At 48.4% G+C, this 20,421-nt stretch overlaps 1 protein-coding gene across 8 annotated transcripts in view; it reads right to left on the bottom strand.

Annotated features, from left to right (window-relative positions):
• Positions 1 to 20,421, bottom strand: part of PLEKHA5 (pleckstrin homology domain containing A5) — a 236,992-nt gene that overhangs the window by 70,252 nt on the left and 146,319 nt on the right. For all 8 annotated transcript variants that reach the window (XM_088457176.1, XM_088457173.1, XM_088457172.1 and 5 more), the window contains one exon: positions 3,330 to 3,786. In XM_088457176.1, the coding sequence (XP_088313302.1) occupies positions 3,330 to 3,786 (457 nt within the window). The remainder of the gene's footprint in view (positions 1 to 3,329; positions 3,787 to 20,421) is intronic.

Below are 20,421 nucleotides of genomic sequence, written 5' to 3'. Positions count from 1 at the left end.
AGCTGTGATAAAGGACAAAGTCACACACACACAGGATTACTAAGAACAGCTGTATACAGTCACTGTGAGGAGCTGTGATAAAGGAGAAAGTCACACACACATAGGATTACTAAGAATAGCTGTGTACAGTCACTGTGAGGAGCTGTGATAAAGGAGAAAGTCACACACACACACACACACACACACACACACAGGATTACTAAGAACAGCTGTATACAGTCACTGTGAGGAGCTGTGATAAAGGAGAAAGTCACACACACACAGACAGGATTACTAAGAACAGCTGTATACAGTCACTGTGAGGAGCTGTGATAAAGGAGAAAGTCACACACAGACAGGATTACTAAGAACAGCTGTATACAGTCACTGTGAGGAGCTGTGATAAAGGAGAAAGTCACACACACACAGGATTACTAAGAACAGCTGTATACAGTCACTGTGAGGAGCTGTGATAAAGGAGAAAGTCACACACACACACAGGATTACTAAGAACAGCTGTATACAGTCACTGTGAGGAGCTGTGATAAAGGAGAAAGTCACACACACACACAGGATTACTAAGAACAGCGGTATACAGTCACTGTGAGGAGCTGTGATAAAGGAGAAAGTCACACACACACAGGATTACTAAAAACAGCTGTATACAGTCACTGTGAGGAGCTGTGATAAAGGAGAAAGTCACACACACACACAGGATTACTAAGAACAGCTGTATACAGTCACTGTGAGGAGCTGTGATAAAGGAGAAAGTCACACACACACACAGACAGGATTACTAAGAACAGCTATATACAGTCACTGTGTGGAGCTGTGATAAAGGGGAAAGTCACACACACACAGGATTACTATGAACAGCTGTATACAGTCACTGTGTGGAGCTGTGATAAAGGGGAAAGTCACACACACACAGGATTACTAAGAACAGCTGTATACAGTCACTGTGAGGAGCTGTGATAAAGGAGAAAGTCACACACACACAGGATTACTAAGAACAGCTGTATACAGTCACTGTGAGGAGCTGTGATAAAGGAGAAAGTCACACACACACACACACACACACACACACACACACACACAGGATTACTAAGAACAGCGGTATACAGTCACTGTGAGGAGCTGTGATAAAGGAGAAAGTCACACACACACACAGGATTACTAAGAACAGCTGTATACAGTCACTGTGAGGAGCTGTGATAAAGGAGAAAGTCACACACACAAACACACACAGGATTACTAAGAACAGCTATATACAGTCACTGTGAGGAGCTGTGATAAAGAAGACACACACACACACACAGACAGGATTACTAAGAACACCTGTATACAGTCACTGTGAGGAGCTGTGATAAAGGAGAAAGTCACACACATACACAGACAGGATTACTAAGAACAGCTGTATACAGTCACTGTGAGGAGCTGTGATAAAGGAGAAAGTCACACACACACAGACAGGATTACTAAGAACAGCTATATACAGTCACTGTGAGGAGCTGTGATAAAGGAGAAAGTCACACACACACACAGGATTACTAAGAAAAGCTGTATACAGTGACTGTGAGGAGCTGTGATAAAGGAGAAAGTCACACACAGACAGGATTACTAAGAACAGCTGTATACAGTCACTGTGAGGAGCTGTGATAAAGGAGAAAGTCACACACACACACAGGATTAATAAGAACAGCTGTATACAGTCACTGTGAGGAGCTGTGATGAAGGAGAAAGTCACACACACACAGGATTACAAAGAACAGCTGTATACAGTCACTGTGAGGAGCTGTGATAAAGGAGAAAGTCACACACACACACAGATAGGATTACTAAGAACAGCTGTATACAGTGACTGTGAGGAGCTGTGATAGAGGAGAAAGTCACACGCACACACACAGGATTACTAAGAACAGCTGTATACAGTCACTGTGAGGAGCTGTGATAAAGGAGAAAGTCACACACAGACAGGATTAGTAAGAACAGCTGTATACAGACACTGAGGAGCTGTGATAAAGGAGAAAGACACACACACAGACAGGATTACTAAGAACAGCTGTATTCAGTCAATGTGAGGAGCTGTGATAAAGGAGAAAGACACACACACAGACAGGATTACTAAGAACAGCTGTATTCAGTCAATGTGAGGAGCTGTGATAAAGGAGAAAGTCACACACAGACAGGATTAGTAAGATCAGCTGTATACAGACACTGAGGAGCTGTGATAAAGGAGAAAGTCACACAGACAGGATTACTAAGAACAGCTGTATACAGTCACTGTGAGGAGCTGTGATAAAGGAGAAAGTCACACACACAGACAGGATTACTAATAACAGCGGTGTACAGTCACTGTGAGGAGCTGTGATAAAGGAGAAAGTCACACACACACACACACACACACACACACACACATGATTACTAAGAACAGCTGTATACAGTCACTGTGAGGAGCTGTGATAAAGGAGAAAGTCACACACACACAGACAGGATTACTAAGAACAGCTGTATACAGTCACTGTGAGGAGCTGTGATAAAGGAGAAAGTCACACACACACAGACAGGATTACTAAGAACAGCTGTATACAGTCACTGTGAGGAGCTGTGATAAAGGAGAAAGTCACACACACACAGGATTACGAAGAACAGCTGTATACAGTCCCTGTGAGGAGTTGTGATAAAGGAGAAAGTCACACACAGACAGGATTACTAAGAACAGCTATATACAGTCACTGTGAGGAGCTGTGATAAAGGAGAAAGTCACACACACACAGGATTACTAAGAACAGCTGTATACAGTCACTGTGAGGAGCTGTGATAAAGGAGAAAGACACACACACACAGACAGGATTACTATGAACAGCTGTATACAGTCACTGTGAGGAGCTGTGATAAAGGAGAAAGTCACACACACAGACAGGATTACGAAGAACAGCTGTATACAGTCCCTGTGAGGAGTTGTGATAAAGGAGAAAGTCACACACACACAGGATTACTAAGAACAGCTGTGTACAGTCACTGTGAGGAGCTGTGATAAAGGAGAAAGTCACACACACAGGATTACTAAGAACAGCTGTATACAGTCACTGTGAGGAGCTCTGCTACACACGGGAATGATAAGGTGAATACCAAATGGTGCACTCAATTACAGTATATTCATTTCACCACAGTTTATACCTATATAGAAGAGGGGCACAATGTAGGTGATATGGGGTGGATTTTACATGGGAAACAAAACTACTGAAGAGCTGAAAGTTTGGGGGTTGAACAATGAAAGGATCACACTGCGCAGTACAGAGTATATAGCTGAGTGATGATGTCACAGGTAATATATCCTTAGGGAATACCTTACTGGCTGGAGCCTTCTGTCTGCGATCTATGGTCAGGTCTCCCCTCTGCACTGGAGAAGACAGCTCAGATCTGTAGGCGCGATGTGGAGAGTAGGTGTGGTAGCCTGAGATGGAGCCATGAGAGGGGGACAGTGGGATGGAATGTAAGGTCTGCTCAGAGATATGGACCATGGTCTTTGGGCTGGTTAGAGAGGAGTGTCGGCGCAGAGTTGTCTGCTTGTTGTAAAACTGTCTCTGCTGCCACTCGTATAACTGCCACATGGTATCGTCCCGAACAGAGCGCCGCTTCTCCTCCGTTGTGCCGGGTATAGAAATCATCCCCGTTGTGCTACAGACACTCTCTGGTCGCGTCTTGAGGTTACGCGGCAACGTTTTATATCCTTCTGGGTAACGTGGTACAATCTGGGCGCGGTAGCTGGGCATGTTCCGGGGTAGAGTTTGATAGGACATCACACTGCGTAGAGAGAAAGAGAAGACTGAGTAATACAGGAGAGCTGGGGAAAGATAGAGAACACTGAGTAATACGGGAGAGCTGGGGAAAGAGAGAGAACACTGAGTAATACAGGAGAGCTGGGGAAAGATAGAGAACACTGAGTAATACGGGAGAGCTGGGGAAAGAGAGAGAACACTGAGTAATACAGGAGAGCTGGGGAAAGAGAGAACACTGAGTAATACGGGAGAGCTGGGGAAAGATAGAGAACACTGAGTAATACAGGAGAGCTGGGGAAAGATAGAGAACACTGAGTAATACGGGAGAGCTGGGGAAAGATAGAGAACACTGACTAATACGGGAGAGCTGGGGAAAGAGAGAACACTGAGTAATACAGGAGAGCTGGGGAAATAGAGAGAACACTGAGTAATAAGGGAGAGCTGGGGAAAGATAGAGAACACTGAGTAATACAGGAGAGCTGGGGAAAGATAGAGAACACTGAGTAATACGGGAGAGCTGGGGAAAGATGGAGAACACTGAGTAATACAGGAGAGCTGGGGAAAGAGAACACTGAGTAATACGGGAGAGCTGGGGAAAGAAAGAGAACACTGAGTAATACGGGAGAGCTGGGGAAAGAGAACACTGAGTAATACAGGAGAGCTGGGGAAAGATAGAGAACACTGAGTAATACGGGAGAGCTGGGGACAGATAGAGAACACTGAGTAATACAGGAGAGCTGGGGAAAGAGAACACTGAGTAATACGGGAGAGCTGGGGAAAGATAGAGAACACTGAGTAATACGGGAGAGCTGGGGAAAGATAGAGAACACTGAGTAATACGGGAGAGCTGGGGAAAGAGAACACTGAGTAATACGGGAGAGCTGGGGACAGAGAGAGAACACTGAGTAATACAGGAGAGTTGGGGAAAGATAGAGAACACTGAGTAATACAGGAGAGCTGGGGAAAGATAGAGAACACTGAGTAATACGGGAGAGCTGGGGAAAGAGAGAGAACACTGAGTAATACAGGAGAGCTGGGGAAAGAGAACACTGAGTAATACGGGAGAGCTGGGGAAAGAGAACACTGAGTAATACGGGAGAGCTGGGGAAAGAGAGAGAGAACACTGAGTAATACAGGAGAGCTGGGGAAAGAGAACACTGAGTAATACAGGAGAGCTGGGGAAAGAGAACACTGAGTAATACGGGAGAGCTGGGGAGAGAGAGAGAGAACACTGAGTAATACAGGAGAGCTGGGGAAAGAGAACACTGAGTAATACGGGAGAGCTGGGGAGAGAGAGAGAGAACACTGAGTAATACAGGAGAGCTGGGGAAAGATAGAGAACACTGAGTAATACGGGAGAGCTGGGGAAAGAGAACACTGAGTAATACGGGAGAGCTGGGGAAAGAGAACACTGAGTAATACAGGAGAGCTGGGGAAAGATAGAGAACCCTGAGTAATACAGGAGAGCTGGGAAAGAGAGAGAACACTGAGTAATACGGGAGAGCTGGGGAAAGATAGAGAACACTGAGTAATACGGGAGAGCTGGGGAAAGAGAACACTGAGTAATACGGGAGAGCTGGGGAAAGATAGAGAACACTGAGTAATACGGGAGAGCTGGGGAAAGAGAACACTGAGTAATACGGGAGAGCTGGGGAAAGAGATAGAGAACACTGAGTAATACGGGAGAGCTGGGGAAAGAGAACACTGAGTAATACAGGAGAGCTGGGGAAAGAGAACACTGAGTAATACAGGAGAGCTGGGGAAAGAGAGAGAACACTGAGTAATACGGGAGAGCTGGGGAAAGAGAGAGAACACTGAGTAATACAGGAGAGCTGGGGAAAGATAGAGAACACTGAGTAATACGGGAGAGCTGGGGAAAGAGAACACTGAGTAATACGGGAGAGCTGGGGAAAGAAAGAGAACACTGAGTAATACAGGAGAGCTGGGGAAAGAGAGAACACTGAGTAATACAGGAGAGCTGGGGAAAGAGAACACTGAGTAATACAGGAGAGCTGGGGAAAGAGAACACTGAGTAATACGGGAGAGCTGGGGAAAGATAGAGAACACTGAGTAATACAGGAGAGCTGGGGAAAGAGAACACTGAGTAATACAGGAGAGCTGGGGAAAGAGAACACTGAGTAATACAGGAGAGCTGGGGAAAGATAGAGAAGACTGAGTAATACAGGAGAGCTGGGGAAAGAGAACACTGAGTAATACAGGAGAGCTGGGGAAAGAGAACACTGAGTAATACAGGAGAGCTGGGGAAAGATAGAGAAGACTGAGTAATACAGGAGAGCTGGGGAAAGAGAACACTGAGTAATACAGGAGAGCTGGGGAAAGAGAACACTGAGTAATACGGGAGAGCTGGGGAAAGAGAACACTGAGTAATACGGGAGAGCTGGGGAAAGAGAGAACACTGAGTAATACAGGAGAGCTGGGGAAAGATAGAGAACACTGAGTAATACAGGAGAGCTGGGGAAAGAGAAAGAAAACTGAGTAATACGGGAGAGCTGGGGAAAGAGAGAGAACACTGAGTAATACAGAGAGCTGGGGAAAGAGAGAGAACACTGAGTAATACAGGAGAGCTGGGGAAAGAGAACACTGAGTAAAACAGGAGAGCTGGGGAAAGATAGAGAACACTGAGTAATACAGGAGAGCTGGGGAAAGATAGAGAACACTGAGTAATACGGGAGAGCTGGGGAAAGATAGAGAACACTGAGTAATACAGAGAGCTGGGGAAAGAGAGAGAACACTGAGTAATACAGGAGAGCTGGGGAAAGAGAACACTGAGTAATACAGGAGAGCTGGGGAAAGATAGAGAACACTGAGTAATACAGGAGAGCTGGGGAAAGATAGAGAACACTGAGTAATACGGGAGAGCTGGGGAAAGAGAGAACACTGAGTAATACAGGAGAGCTGGGGAAAGAGAGAGAACACTGAGTAATACAGGAGAGCTGGGGAAAGAGAGAGAACACTGAGTAATACAGGAGAGCTGGGGAAAGATAGAGAACACTGAGTAATACGGGAGAGCTGGGGAAAGAGAACACTGAGTAATACAGGAGAGTTGGAGAAAGATAGAGAACACTGAGTAATACAGGAGAGCTGGGGAAAGAGAACCCTGAGTAATACAGGAGAGCTGGGGAAAGAGAACACTGAGTAATACAGGAGAGCTGGGGAAAGAGAACACTGAGTAATACAGGAGAGCTGGGGAAAGAGAACACTGAGTAATACAGGAGAGCTGGGAAAGAGAGAGAACACTGAGTAATACGGGAGAGCTGGGGAAAGATAGAGAACACTGAGTAATACGGGAGAGCTGGGGAAAGAGAACACTGAGTAATACGGGAGAGCTGGGGAAAGATAGAGAACACTGAGTAATACGGGAGAGCTGGGGAAAGAGAACACTGAGTAATACGGGAGAGCTGGGGAAAGAGATAGAGAACACTGAGTAATACGGGAGAGCTGGGGAAAGAGAACACTGAGTAATACAGGAGAGCTGGGGAAAGAGAACACTGAGTAATACAGGAGAGCTGGGGAAAGAGAGAGAACACTGAGTAATACGGGAGAGCTGGGGAAAGAGAGAGAACACTGAGTAATACAGGAGAGCTGGGGAAAGATAGAGAACACTGAGTAATACGGGAGAGCTGGGGAAAGAGAACACTGAGTAATACGGGAGAGCTGGGGAGAGAGAGAACACTGAGTAATACGGGAGAGCTGGGGAAAGAGAGAACACTGAGTAATACAGGAGAGCTGGGGAAAGAGAACACTGAGTAATACAGGAGAGCTGGGGAAAGAGAACACTGAGTAATACGGGAGAGCTGGGGAAAGATAGAGAACACTGAGTAATACAGGAGAGCTGGGGAAAGAGAACACTGGGTAATACGGGAGAGCTGGGGAAAGATAGAGAACACTGAGTAATACAGGAGAGCTGGGGAGAGAAAGAGAACACTGAGTAATACAGGAGAGCTGGGGAAAGATAGAGAAGACTGAGTAATACAGGAGAGCTGGGGAAAGAGAACACTGAGTAATACAGGAGAGCTGGGGAAAGAGAACACTGAGTAATACAGGAGAGCTGGGGAAAGATAGAGAAGACTGAGTAATACAGGAGAGCTGGGGAAAGAGAACACTGAGTAATACAGGAGAGCTGGGGAAAGAGAACACTGAGTAATACGGGAGAGCTGGGGAAAGAGAACACTGAGTAATACGGGAGAGCTGGGGAAAGAGAGAACACTGAGTAATACAGGAGAGCTGGGGAAAGATAGAGAACACTGAGTAATACAGGAGAGCTGGGGAAAGAGAAAGAAAACTGAGTAATACGGGAGAGCTGGGGAAAGAGAGAGAACACTGAGTAATACAGAGAGCTGGGGAAAGAGAGAGAACACTGAGTAATACAGGAGAGCTGGGGAAAGAGAACACTGAGTAAAACAGGAGAGCTGGGGAAAGATAGAGAACACTGAGTAATACAGGAGAGCTGGGGAAAGATAGAGAACACTGAGTAATACGGGAGAGCTGGGGAAAGATAGAGAACACTGAGTAATACAGAGAGCTGGGGAAAGAAAGAGAACACTGAGTAATACAGGAGAGCTGGGGAAAGAAAGAGAACACTGAGTAATACAGAGAGCTGGGGAAAGAGAGAGAACACTGAGTAATACAGGAGAGCTGGGGAAAGAGAACACTGAGTAAAACAGGAGAGCTGGGGAAAGATAGAGAACACTGAGTAATACAGGAGAGCTGGGGAAAGATAGAGAACACTGAGTAATACGGGAGAGCTGGGGAAAGAGAGAACACTGAGTAATACAGGAGAGCTGGGGAAAGAGAGAGAACACTGAGTAATACAGGAGAGCTGGGGAAAGAGAGAGAACACTGAGTAATACAGGAGAGCTGGGGAAAGATAGAGAACACTGAGTAATACGGGAGAGCTGGGGAAAGAGAACACTGAGTAATACAGGAGAGCTGGGGAAAGAGAACCCTGAGTAATACAGGAGAGCTGGGGAAAGATAGAGAACACTGAGTAATACAGGAGAGCTGGGGAAAGAGAACCCTGAGTAATACAGGAGAGCTGGGGAAAGATAGAGAACACTGAGTAATACAGGAGAGCTGGGGAAAGAGAACACTGAGTAATACAGGAGAGCTGGGGAAAGAGAACACTGAGTAATACAGGAGAGCTGGGGAAAGAGAACACTGAGTAATACAGGAGAGCTGGGGAAAGATAGAGAACACTGAGTAATACAGGAGAGCTGGGGAAAGATAGAGAACACTGAGTAATACAGGAGAGCTGGGGAAAGATAGAGAACACTGAGTAATACAGGAGAGCTGGGGAAAGATAGAGAACACTGAGTAATACGGGAGAGCTGGGGAAAGAGAACACTGAGTAATACAGGAGAGCTGGGGAAAGAGAACACTGAGTAATACAGGAGAGCTGGGGAAAGATAGAGAACACTGAGTAATACGGGAGAGCTGGGGAAAGATAGGGAACACTGAGTAATACGGGAGAGCTGGGGAAAGAGAACACTGAGTAATACAGGAGAGCTGGGGAAAGAAAGAGAACACTGAGTAATACAGGAGAGCTGGGGAAAGAGAGAGAACACTGAGTAATACAGGAGAGCTGGGGAAAGAGAGAGAACACTGAGTAATACGGGAGAGCTGGGGAAAGAGAACACTGAGTAATACAGGAGAGCTGGGGAAAGATAGAGAACACTGAGTAATACAGGAGAGCTGGGGAAAGAGAGAGAACACTGAGTAATACAGGAGAGCTGGGGAAAGAGAGAGAACACTGAGTAATACAGGAGAGCTGGGGAAAGAAAGAGAACACTGAGTAATACAGGAGAGCTGGGGAAAGAGAGAGAACACTGAGTAATACAGGAGAGCTGGGGAAAGAGAGAGAACACTGAGTAATACAGGAGAGCTGGGGAAAGAAAGAGAACACTGAGTAATACAGGAGAGCTGGGGAAAGAAAGAGAACACTGAGTAATACAGGAGAGCTGGGGAAAGAAAGAGAACACTGAGTAATACAGGAGAGCTGGGGAAAGATAGAGAACACTGAGTAATACGGGAGAGCTGGGGAAAGAGAGAGAACACTGAGTAATACAGGAGAGCTGGGGAAAGAAAGAGAACACTGAGTAATACAGGAGAGCTGGGGAAAGAAAGAGAACACTGAGTAATACAGGAGAGCTGGGGAAAGAAAGAGAACACTGAGTAATACAGGAGAGCTGGGGAAAGATAGAGAACACTGAGTAATACGGGAGAGCTGGGGAAAGAGAACACTGAGTAATACAGGAGAGCTGGGGAAAGATAGAGAACACTGAGTAATACGGGAGATCTGGGGAAAGATAGAGAACACTGAGTAATACGGGAGAGCTGGGGAAAGATAGAGAACACTGAGTAATACGGGAGAGCTGGGGAAAGATAGAGAACACTGAGTAATACAGGAGAGCTGGGGAGAGAAAGAGAACACTGAGTAATACAGAGAGCTGGGGAAAGAGAGAGAACACTGAGTAATACAGGAGAGCTGGGGAAAGAGAACACTGAGTAATACAGGAGAGCTGGGGAAAGATAGAGAACACTGAGTAATACAGGAGAGCTGGGGAAAGATAGAGAACACTGAGTAATACAGGAGAGCTGGGGAAAGAAAGAGAACACTGAGTAATACGGGAGATCTGGGGAAAGATAGAGAACACTGAGTAATACAGGAGAGCTGGGGAAAGAGAGAGAACACTGAGTAATACGGGAGAGCTGGGGAAAGAGAACACTGAGTAATACAGGAGAGCTGGGGAAAGATAGAGAACACTGAGTAATACAGGAGAGCTGGGGAAAGAGAGAGAACACTGAGTAATACAGGAGAGCTGGGGAAAGAGAGAGAACACTGAGTAATACAGGAGAGCTGGGGAAAGAAAGAGAACACTGAGTAATACAGGAGAGCTGGGGAAAGAGAGAGAACACTGAGTAATACAGGAGAGCTGGGGAAAGAGAGAGAACACTGAGTAATACAGGAGAGCTGGGGAAAGAAAGAGAACACTGAGTAATACAGGAGAGCTGGGGAAAGAAAGAGAACACTGAGTAATACAGGAGAGCTGGGGAAAGAAAGAGAACACTGAGTAATACAGGAGAGCTGGGGAAAGATAGAGAACACTGAGTAATACGGGAGAGCTGGGGAAAGAGAGAGAACACTGAGTAATACAGGAGAGCTGGGGAAAGAAAGAGAACACTGAGTAATACAGGAGAGCTGGGGAAAGAAAGAGAACACTGAGTAATACAGGAGAGCTGGGGAAAGAAAGAGAACACTGAGTAATACAGGAGAGCTGGGGAAAGATAGAGAACACTGAGTAATACGGGAGAGCTGGGGAAAGAGAACACTGAGTAATACAGGAGAGCTGGGGAAAGATAGAGAACACTGAGTAATACGGGAGATCTGGGGAAAGATAGAGAACACTGAGTAATACGGGAGAGCTGGGGAAAGATAGAGAACACTGAGTAATACGGGAGAGCTGGGGAAAGATAGAGAACACTGAGTAATACAGGAGAGCTGGGGAGAGAAAGAGAACACTGAGTAATACAGAGAGCTGGGGAAAGAGAGAGAACACTGAGTAATACAGGAGAGCTGGGGAAAGAGAACACTGAGTAATACAGGAGAGCTGGGGAAAGATAGAGAACACTGAGTAATACAGGAGAGCTGGGGAAAGAGAGAGAACACTGAGTAATACGGGAGAGCTGGGGAAAGAGAATACTGAGTAATACAGGAGAGCTGGGGAAAGATAGAGAACACTGAGTAATACAGAGAGCTGGGGAAAGATAGAGAACACTGAGTAATACAGGAGAGCTGGGGAAAGATAGAGAACACTGAGTAATACAGGAGAGCTGGGGAAAGAGAACACTGAGTAATACAGGAGAGCTGGGGAAAGATAGAGAACACTGAGTAATACAGGAGAGCTGGGGAAAGATAGAGAACCCTGAGTAATACAGGAGAGCTGGGGAAAGATAGAGAACACTGAGTAATACAGGAGAGCTGGGGAAAGAAAGAGAACACTGAGTAATACAGGAGAGCTGGGGAAAGAAAGAGAACACTGAGTAATACGGGAGAGCTGGGGAAAGAGAACACTGAGTAATACAGGAGAGCTGGGGAAAGATAGAGAACACTGAGTAATACAGGAGAGCTGGGGAAAGATAGAGAACACTGAGTAATACGGGAGAGCTGGGGAAAGAGAGAGAACACTGAGTAATACAGGAGAGCTGGGGAAAGAGAGAGAACACTGAGTAATACAGGAGAGCTGGGGAAAGATAGAGAACACTGAGTAATACGGGAGAGCTGGGGAAAGAGAGAGAACACTGAGTAATACAGGAGAGCTGGGGAAAGAAAGAGAACACTGAGTAATACAGGAGAGCTGGGGAAAGAAAGAGAACACTGAGTAATACAGGAGAGCTGGGGAAAGAGAGAGAACACTGAGTAATACAGGAGAGCTGGGGAAAGAGAGAGAACACTGAGTAATACAGGAGAGCTGGGGAAAGAAAGAGAACACTGAGTAATACAGGAGAGCTGGGGAAAGAAAGAGAACACTGAGTAATACAGGAGAGCTGGGGAAAGAAAGAGAACACTGAGTAATACAGGAGAGCTGGGGAAAGATAGAGAACACTGAGTAATACGGGAGAGCTGGGGAAAGAGAACACTGAGTAATACAGGAGAGCTGGGGAAAGATAGAGAACACTGAGTAATACGGGAGATCTGGGGAAAGATAGAGAACACTGAGTAATACGGGAGAGCTGGGGAAAGATAGAGAACACTGAGTAATACGGGAGAGCTGGGGAAAGATAGAGAACACTGAGTAATACAGAGAGCTGGGGAAAGAGAGAGAACACTGAGTAATACAGGAGAGCTGGGGAAAGAGAACACTGAGTAATACAGGAGAGCTGGGGAAAGATAGAGAACACTGAGTAATACAGGAGAGCTGGGGAAAGAGAGAGAACACTGAGTAATACGGGAGAGCTGGGGAAAGAGAACACTGAGTAATACGGGAGAGCTGGGGAAAGATAGAGAACACTGAGTAATACAGGAGAGCTGGGGAAAGAGAACACTGAGTAATACGGGAGATCTGGGGAAAGATAGAGAACACTGAGTAATACGGGAGAGCTGGGGAAAGAGAACACTGAGTAATACGGGAGAGCTGGGGAAAGATAGAGAACACTGAGTAATACGGGAGAGCTGGGGAAAGAGAGAGAACACTGAGTAATACAGGAGAGCTGGGGAAAGATAGAGAACACTGAGTAATATGGGAGATCTGGGGAAAGATAGAGAACACTGAGTAATACAGGAGAGCTGGGGAAAGAGAACACTGAGTAATACAGGAGAGCTGGGGAAAGAGAACACTGAGTAATACGGGAGAGCTGGGGAAAGAAAGAGAAGACTGAGTAATACAGGAGAGCTGGGGAAAGAGAACACTGAGTAATACGGGAGAGCTGGGGAAAGAGAGAGAACACTGAGTAATACAGGAGAGCTGGGGAAAGATAGAGAACACTGAGTAATACGGGAGAGCTGGGGAAAGAGAACACTGAGTAATACAGGAGAGCTGGGGAAAGATAGAGAACACTGAGTAATACAGGAGAGCTGGGGAAAGATAGAGAACGCTGAGTAATACAGGAGAGCTGGGGAGAGAAAGAGAACACTGAGTAATACAGGAGAGCTGGGGAAAGATAGAGAACACTGAGTAATACAGGAGAGCTGGGGAAAGAGAGAGAACACTGAGTAATACAGGAGAGCTGGGGAAAGATAGAGAACACTGAGTAATACAGGAGAGCTGGGGAAAGAAAGAGAACACTGAGTAATACAGGAGAGCTGGGGACAGAGAACACTGAGTAATACAGGAGAGCTGGGGAAAGATAGAGAACACTGAGTAATACGGGAGAGCTGGGGAAAGATAGAGAACACTGAGTAATACGGGAGAGCTGGGGAAAGATAGAGAACACTGAGTAATACAGGAGAGCTGGGGAAAGAGAGAACACTGAGTAATACGGGAGATCTGGGGAAAGATAGAGAACACTGAGTAATACGGGAGAGCTGGGGAAAGATAGAGAACACTGAGTAATACGGGAGAGCTGGGGAAAGAGAACACTGAGTAATACAGGAGAGCTGGGGAAAGAGAACACTGAGTAATACGGGAGATCTGGGGAAAGATAGAGAACACTGAGTAATACGGGAGAGCTGGGGAAAGAGAGAGAACACTGAGTAATACAGGAGAGCTGGGGAAAGATAGAGAACACTGAGTAATACGGGAGATCTGGGGAAAGATAGAGAACACTGAGTAATACGGGAGAGCTGGGGAAAGAGAAGACTGAGTAATACGGGAGAGCTGGGGAAAGAAAGAGAAGACTGAGTAATACAGGAGAGCTGGGGAAAGAAAGAGAAGACTGAGTAATACAGGAGAGCTGGGGAAAGAGAACACTGAGTAATACGGGAGATCTGGGGAAAGATAGAGAAGACTGAGTAATACGGGAGAGCTGGGGAAAGATAGAGAACACTGAGTAATACGGGAGATCTGGGGAAAGATAGAGAACACTGAGTAATACGGGAGAGCTGGGGAAAGAGAAGACTGAGTAATACGGGAGAGCTGGGGAAAGAAAGAGAACACTGACTAATACGGGAGAGCTGGGGATAGAAAGAGAACACTGAGTAATACAGGAGAGCTGGGGAAAGAAAGAGAACACTGAGTAATACAGGAGAGCTGGGGAAAGAAAGAGAAGACTGAGTAATACGGGAGAGCTGGGGAAAGAAAGAGAACACTGAGTAATACAGGAGAGCTGGGGAAAGAGAACACTGAGTAATACGGGAGATCTGGGGAAAGATAGAGAAGACTGAGTAATACGGGAGAGCTGGGGAAAGATAGAGAACACTGAGTAATACGGGAGAGCTGGGGAAAGAGAAGACTGAGTAATACGGGAGAGCTGGGGAAAGATAGAGAACACTGAGTAATACGGGAGAGCTGGGGAAAGAGAAGACTGAGTAATACGGGAGAGCTGGGGAAAGAAAGAGAAGACTGAGTAATACAGGAGAGCTGGGGAAAGAAAGAGAAGACTGAGTAATACAGGAGAGCTGGGGAAAGAAATAGAAGACTGAGTAATACAGGAGAGCTGGGGAAAGAGAGAGAACACTGAGTAATACAGGAGAGCTGGGGAAAGAAAGAGAACACTTAGTAATACAGGAGAGCTGGGGAAAGAAAGAGAACACTGAGTAATACGGGAGAGCTGGGGAAAGAGAGAACACTGAGTAATACAGGAGAGCTGGGGAAAGAAAGAGAACACTGAGTAATACGGGAGAGCTGGGGAAAGAAAGAGAACCCTGAGTAATACGGGAGAGCTGGGGAAAGAGAACACTGAGTAATACAGGAGAGCTGGGGAAAGAGAGAGAGAGAACACTGAGTAATACAGGAGAGCTGGGGAAAGAGAACACTGAGTAATACAGGAGAGCTGGGGAAAGAGAGAGAACACTGACTAATACGGGAGAGCTGGGGAAAGAAAGAGAACACTGAGTAATACGGGAGAGCTGGGGAAAGAAAGAGAACACTGAGTAATACGGGAGAGCTGGGGAAAGAGAGAACACTGAGTAATACGGGAGAGCTGGGAAAAATATGAGATATGGTAAGAACTTACCCTTGTTATCTCTGTTTCTACGAAGTCCATAGGGTTCCACAGGATACCTTGGGGTATAGGTGTGACGTCAGTCGCTGGGCACCATAGAGTTAAGCTTTTCAGCCTCCCAGGATGCACTAGGGTCCCCCTCCTATACCCCGCCCCCGAGCCAAGGCACCTCAGTTAGTTATCAAGCCATAGGCCGGAGGAGGAGAAGGAAGAGAGAGAAAAAAGATCTGGACACATACAAGAATCACATTCTCACCAGAGGGAGACGGAAAACCGGTGACCAGAGCAAAGCCCATCTGCAGCACAGGTGCGACAGGGCGGGAGTCCTGTGGAACCCTATGGACTTCGTAGAAATAGAGATAACAAGGGTAAGTTCTTACCATATCTCATATTTTCTACTTCAGGGTCCATAGGGTATCCACAGGATACCTTGGGGATGTCCCAAAGCAGTATCCTTTAAGGGTGGGGACGCTCCTGTGCAGAAAGGAGAATCCGCCGCCGGAAGGAAGCATCCTGAGAGGCGAAGGTGTCAAACCTGTAATACCTCACGAAGGTATGGACAGAGGACCACGTAGCAGCCTTGCAGATCTGAACTGCCGAGGCACCACGTCGAGCTGCCCACGAAGGACCCACAGACCTAGTGGAATGAGCCTTCAGAGAAGGTGGGACCGGTAGGCCTTCATGAAGATAAGCTTCAGAAATAGCCATACGGATCCAGGCTGCCAAAGTTTGCTTTGAAGCAGGCCAACCCTTTTTACGGAAGCCATAGAGGACAAACAAAGCGTCCGACTTCCTAAACGAAGAAGTGCGGTCAACATAAGTCCTTAAGGCCCGCACAACATCCAAAGAGGCCTCACCCACGGAAAGACCCGGTGAGTTAAAGGCCGGAACAACTATTTCCTCGTTAACATGAAACTGGGAAACAACTTTGGGAAGAAACTCGGGCCGAGTGCGGAGCACTGCCCTGTTCCCATGAAAAACCAACTACAAGAAAGAGCCCCTAACTCAGAAACACGTCTGGCCGAAGCAATGGCCAGAAGGAAAACAGTCTTAGCTGTTAGCCATTTAAGATCCACTGAGCCCAGTGGTTCAAACGGCGGTCCTTGGAGAGCCCTCAGGACCACAGCCAAATCCCAAGGCGCCACAGGTGGAACAAAGGGCGGCTGAATGCGGAGAACACCCTGCATAAAGGTGCGCACATCCGGGATTGTAGCAATCCTACGGTGAAACCAGACAGATAGGGCCGAAACCTGTACCTTCAAAGAAGCAAGGCGAAGCCCATGATCTAGTCCCGCTTGCAGGAAGGCGAGAATCCGAGACAGACGAAACTCCCGCGGTGCATAACCTCACGGTCGACACCACTGGAAGAACGTATGCCACACGCGATGGTATATCCTCGCGGAAGACGGTTTCCGAGCTCGTAACATGGTACGCACCACAGAGCTGGAAAACCCCCGGGACCTCAGCATGGCCGTCTCAAAAGCCACGCCGTCAAAGACAGCAGAGTCATGTCCGGGTGAAGGCAAGGACCCTGAGACAGAAGGTCCGGTCGTAGCGGCAACCGCAGAGGACTGTCCACGGACAGACCCTGAAGGTCTGAGAACCAGTGCCGTCTGGGCCACGCGGGAGCTATCAACAGGAGCGCCCCTCCTTCCTGTTTGAATTTCCGGATTACCCGTGGAAGAAGGGAGACCGGAGGGAACAGGTATGCGAACCGGAACGTCCACCGGACGGACAGAGCATCCACCAGAGACGCCCCTTCGTCTCTTGTGCGAGACCCGTACACCGGCAACTTGTTGTTGTGCCGGGACGCCATGAGGTCGATTTCTGGAAGACCCCACCTGTCCACCAGTAGTTGAAAAACGTCCGGGTGCAGGGACCATTCCCCCGGATGAACGTCTTGGCGACTTAGAAAGTCCGCCTCCCAATTTAGCACTCCCGGGATGAAGACCGCTGATATGGCCGGAAGATTGCGCTCCGCCCAAACCAGGATCCGAGAGACCTCTACGAGAGCCGCCCGACTGCGAGTTCCTCCTTGCCTGTTTATGTAGGCCACGGTGGTAGCATTGTCCGACTGGACCTGCACCGGGCGACCCTGGAGAAACCGCTGTGCCTGCTGGAGAGCATTGAAGACCGCACGGAGTTCCAAGATATTTATTGGAAGCTCCGCTTCTGTCGGCGTCCACCTGCCCTGGAACAAGTGTGGACCCGAAACGTCTCCCCAGCCCCGAAGACTGGCGTCCGTTGTCAACAGGACCCAATTTGGAACCCAGAACGGACGTCCCTTGTTGAGGTGGGTCGTCTGTAACCACCACGCAAGGGACAGGCGAACCTCCGGGGTGAGCACAATCGTCTGGGACTTCAGAGACTGAGGCAGCCCGTTCCACTTGGACAGGATCAGGTGCTGCAGAGGTCTGGAGTGAAACTGGGCGTATTCCACCATGTCGAACACCGACACCATGGAGCCCAGTAACCTCATCGCCGAGTGTAAGGACACCCGGCGGCTGTGCAGGCAACTGCGCACCCTTGACTGTAAAGCAGAGATCTTGTCCTCCGTCACGAAGATCCTTTGCTGTCCCGAGTCCAATAAGGCTCCAAGATGCAGAATCCTCCGAGACGGGATTAGAGTGGACTTCTGCCAGTTGATTAGCCAGCCGTGCCGTTGCAGCAGTGCAATGGTCAGGTCCAAGTGGCGTAACAGGAGCTCTGGAGATCCTGCCACCAATAACAGGTCGTCCAAATACGGCAACATGCGGACTCCCTGCAGCCGCAGAGAAGCCGCCATGACCGCCATCACCTTGGTGAAAACACGTGGTGCTGTTGCCAGGCCAAAAGGTAACGCCCGAAACTGGAAGTGGTCGCTGCGGATTGCAAACCTGAGGAAGTGTTGATGGCGCAAAAGAATAGGGACATGCAGGTAAGCGTCCTGTATGTCCAATGACACCATGTAGTCCCCAGGTTCCAGCGCCAGAATGATGGACCGTAGGGTCTCCATCCGAAACTTCGGGACCCGCAAAGACTTGTTGAGTGCTTTGAGGTTGAGAATCGGACGATATGACCCATTGGGTTTCTGTACCAAAAAAAGATTTGAATAGAAACCCTGGCCCCTCTGGGAGAATGGAACAGGCACTATAACTCCAGCCTGGAGCATAGTGTGCAAGACCTTCCGCAGCTCCGTAGCCTTGTTCCGGTCTGATGGCAGACCCGTGGTGAAGAAGCGAGCCGGGGATCTGTGCCGGAAGGAGAGGGCGTATCCATGGGAAACCACCTCCAGAACCCAAGTGTCTGTCGTAGTGGTCGACCAACACTGGGCGAACTGTAGCAGGCGGCCTCCCACCCTGGGATCCCCCAAAGGGAGGCCCGGACCGTAAGGCCGCAGGCTTGTCATCTGGCTTGGGGGCCGGACGTCTGGTACTCCATGCCTGCTTCCGGGGCTTGACCGATTTCTTAGGGCCAGCCTGTCGAGGAAACGACTGTGGTTTGGGCCTGCCCTGGGCCCTAGATGACCGAAAGGACGATGGTCCAGAACCAGAAGGAGCAGCGGCCGACGGGAGACAAGCAGATTTGACTGCCGCCAGCGTGGCCACAATCTTATCCAGATCCGGACCGAAGAGAACTTCTCCGGTAAACGGCAATGCTTCCAGACCTTTCTTGGAATCTGCGTCCGCCTTCCAGGATTGCAGCCACAAGGTGCGACGAGCAGCTACCGCTGCTGAAGAAATTCTAGACACCAGAGTACTAATGTCTAGAGCAGCCTCGTTGATGTAGGTGGCCGAATCACGGAGATTGCCAATCAACTCCGCCTGTTCGGCCGGACAGTCGGATTCAAAAGAAGCCTCTAATGAATCCGCCCAGCGCTCCATCGCTCTGGCAACCCAGCAAATGGCCATAGCCGGCCGTGCTGCCCCCCCTGCAAGGGAATAAGCGGACTTCAGGCAGATTTCTACCTTGCGGTCCGTAGCATCCTTAAGGGAGGACATGGATGGCATCGGCAATGTGGCACTACGGACAAGACGGGTCACGTGAGAATCCACCTGTGGAGGGGATTCCCACTTAGCAAAATAATTATCCGCGAACGGATAAGCCACCGCCAGGCGTCTCTGCGGCTGGTATCGCTTGCCAGGCTGTTTCCACGCCTCCTCTAAATGGTCCACCAACTGACCCGAAAGAGGAAAGACTGTGGCATCGCCCTTCACATCTTTGAAAAAGGCATACTTAGATTTAGCCGCTGGGGGAACTTCGTCCTCAATCACCAAGGCTGTGCGGACCGCCCGAATAAGTCCAGGAATATATACTTTGGACTTAGCATCAGCGTCCTTAGTATGGAGAGGTTCCTGATCGTAAGGATCCAGAATCTCCCCATCATCAGACGTCCCTTCGTCATCCTCATAAGGAGCGGACAGAGACGCCACCGGCCTTTTATGAGGCCGCATCACAGACTCCCCTTGCAACACATCCGACAAGTGCTGTACAGAACTCGTCAGGGAGTTAACCCACGCTGGCTCCTGAGAACCCGGGAGCGGGGAAATAGGGAGACTGTGGGGTACCACCAATTGTCGTGGGAACCCCTGCATGGGTGACGACACCACAGACTGCTGGGACAAACCCATCGGAGTAAACGCGGGCTGCGGAGCTAACTGGCCCACTAAAGCTGTTAACGCCTGAGCGAAACAAGCCCAGGGCGGCTCCTGTACCGGTGCTGTAACCGTAATAGGCCGCGCCATGGACAAACACTGCCGGCAAAGGCCCTCCGCGCTACCCTCCCCCTCCGCTAACGGTACTTTGCACGTGGTACACTGTAGCCGGAGGGGAAAATCACTTTCAGACATGATGGCACCACGTATGTGACCTCTCTCACCAATTAAGTATTAAATAGGCGAGAGACCACCCTGCAGCACCGCACCGCAAGGGCTTTAGCAGAAAGAACAGGGACAGTAATAAAGCTGACAGTTTAGAGAAGAAAAGTTACAGGCAGCAGCGCTAGCACAGTCACATACAATGCAGAGAAATAACAATTCCTGCACTAACAGCGCTGATCACA

The sequence above is a fragment of the Taudactylus pleione genome, unplaced genomic scaffold, assembly GCF_031769625.1.
Source record: "Taudactylus pleione unplaced genomic scaffold, aTauple2 ptg000743l, whole genome shotgun sequence".
NCBI lineage: Eukaryota > Metazoa > Chordata > Amphibia > Anura > Myobatrachidae > Taudactylus > Taudactylus pleione.
The sequence above is the reverse complement of the archived record's forward strand: the minus strand, read 5'-3'. Positions and strand labels throughout refer to the sequence as shown.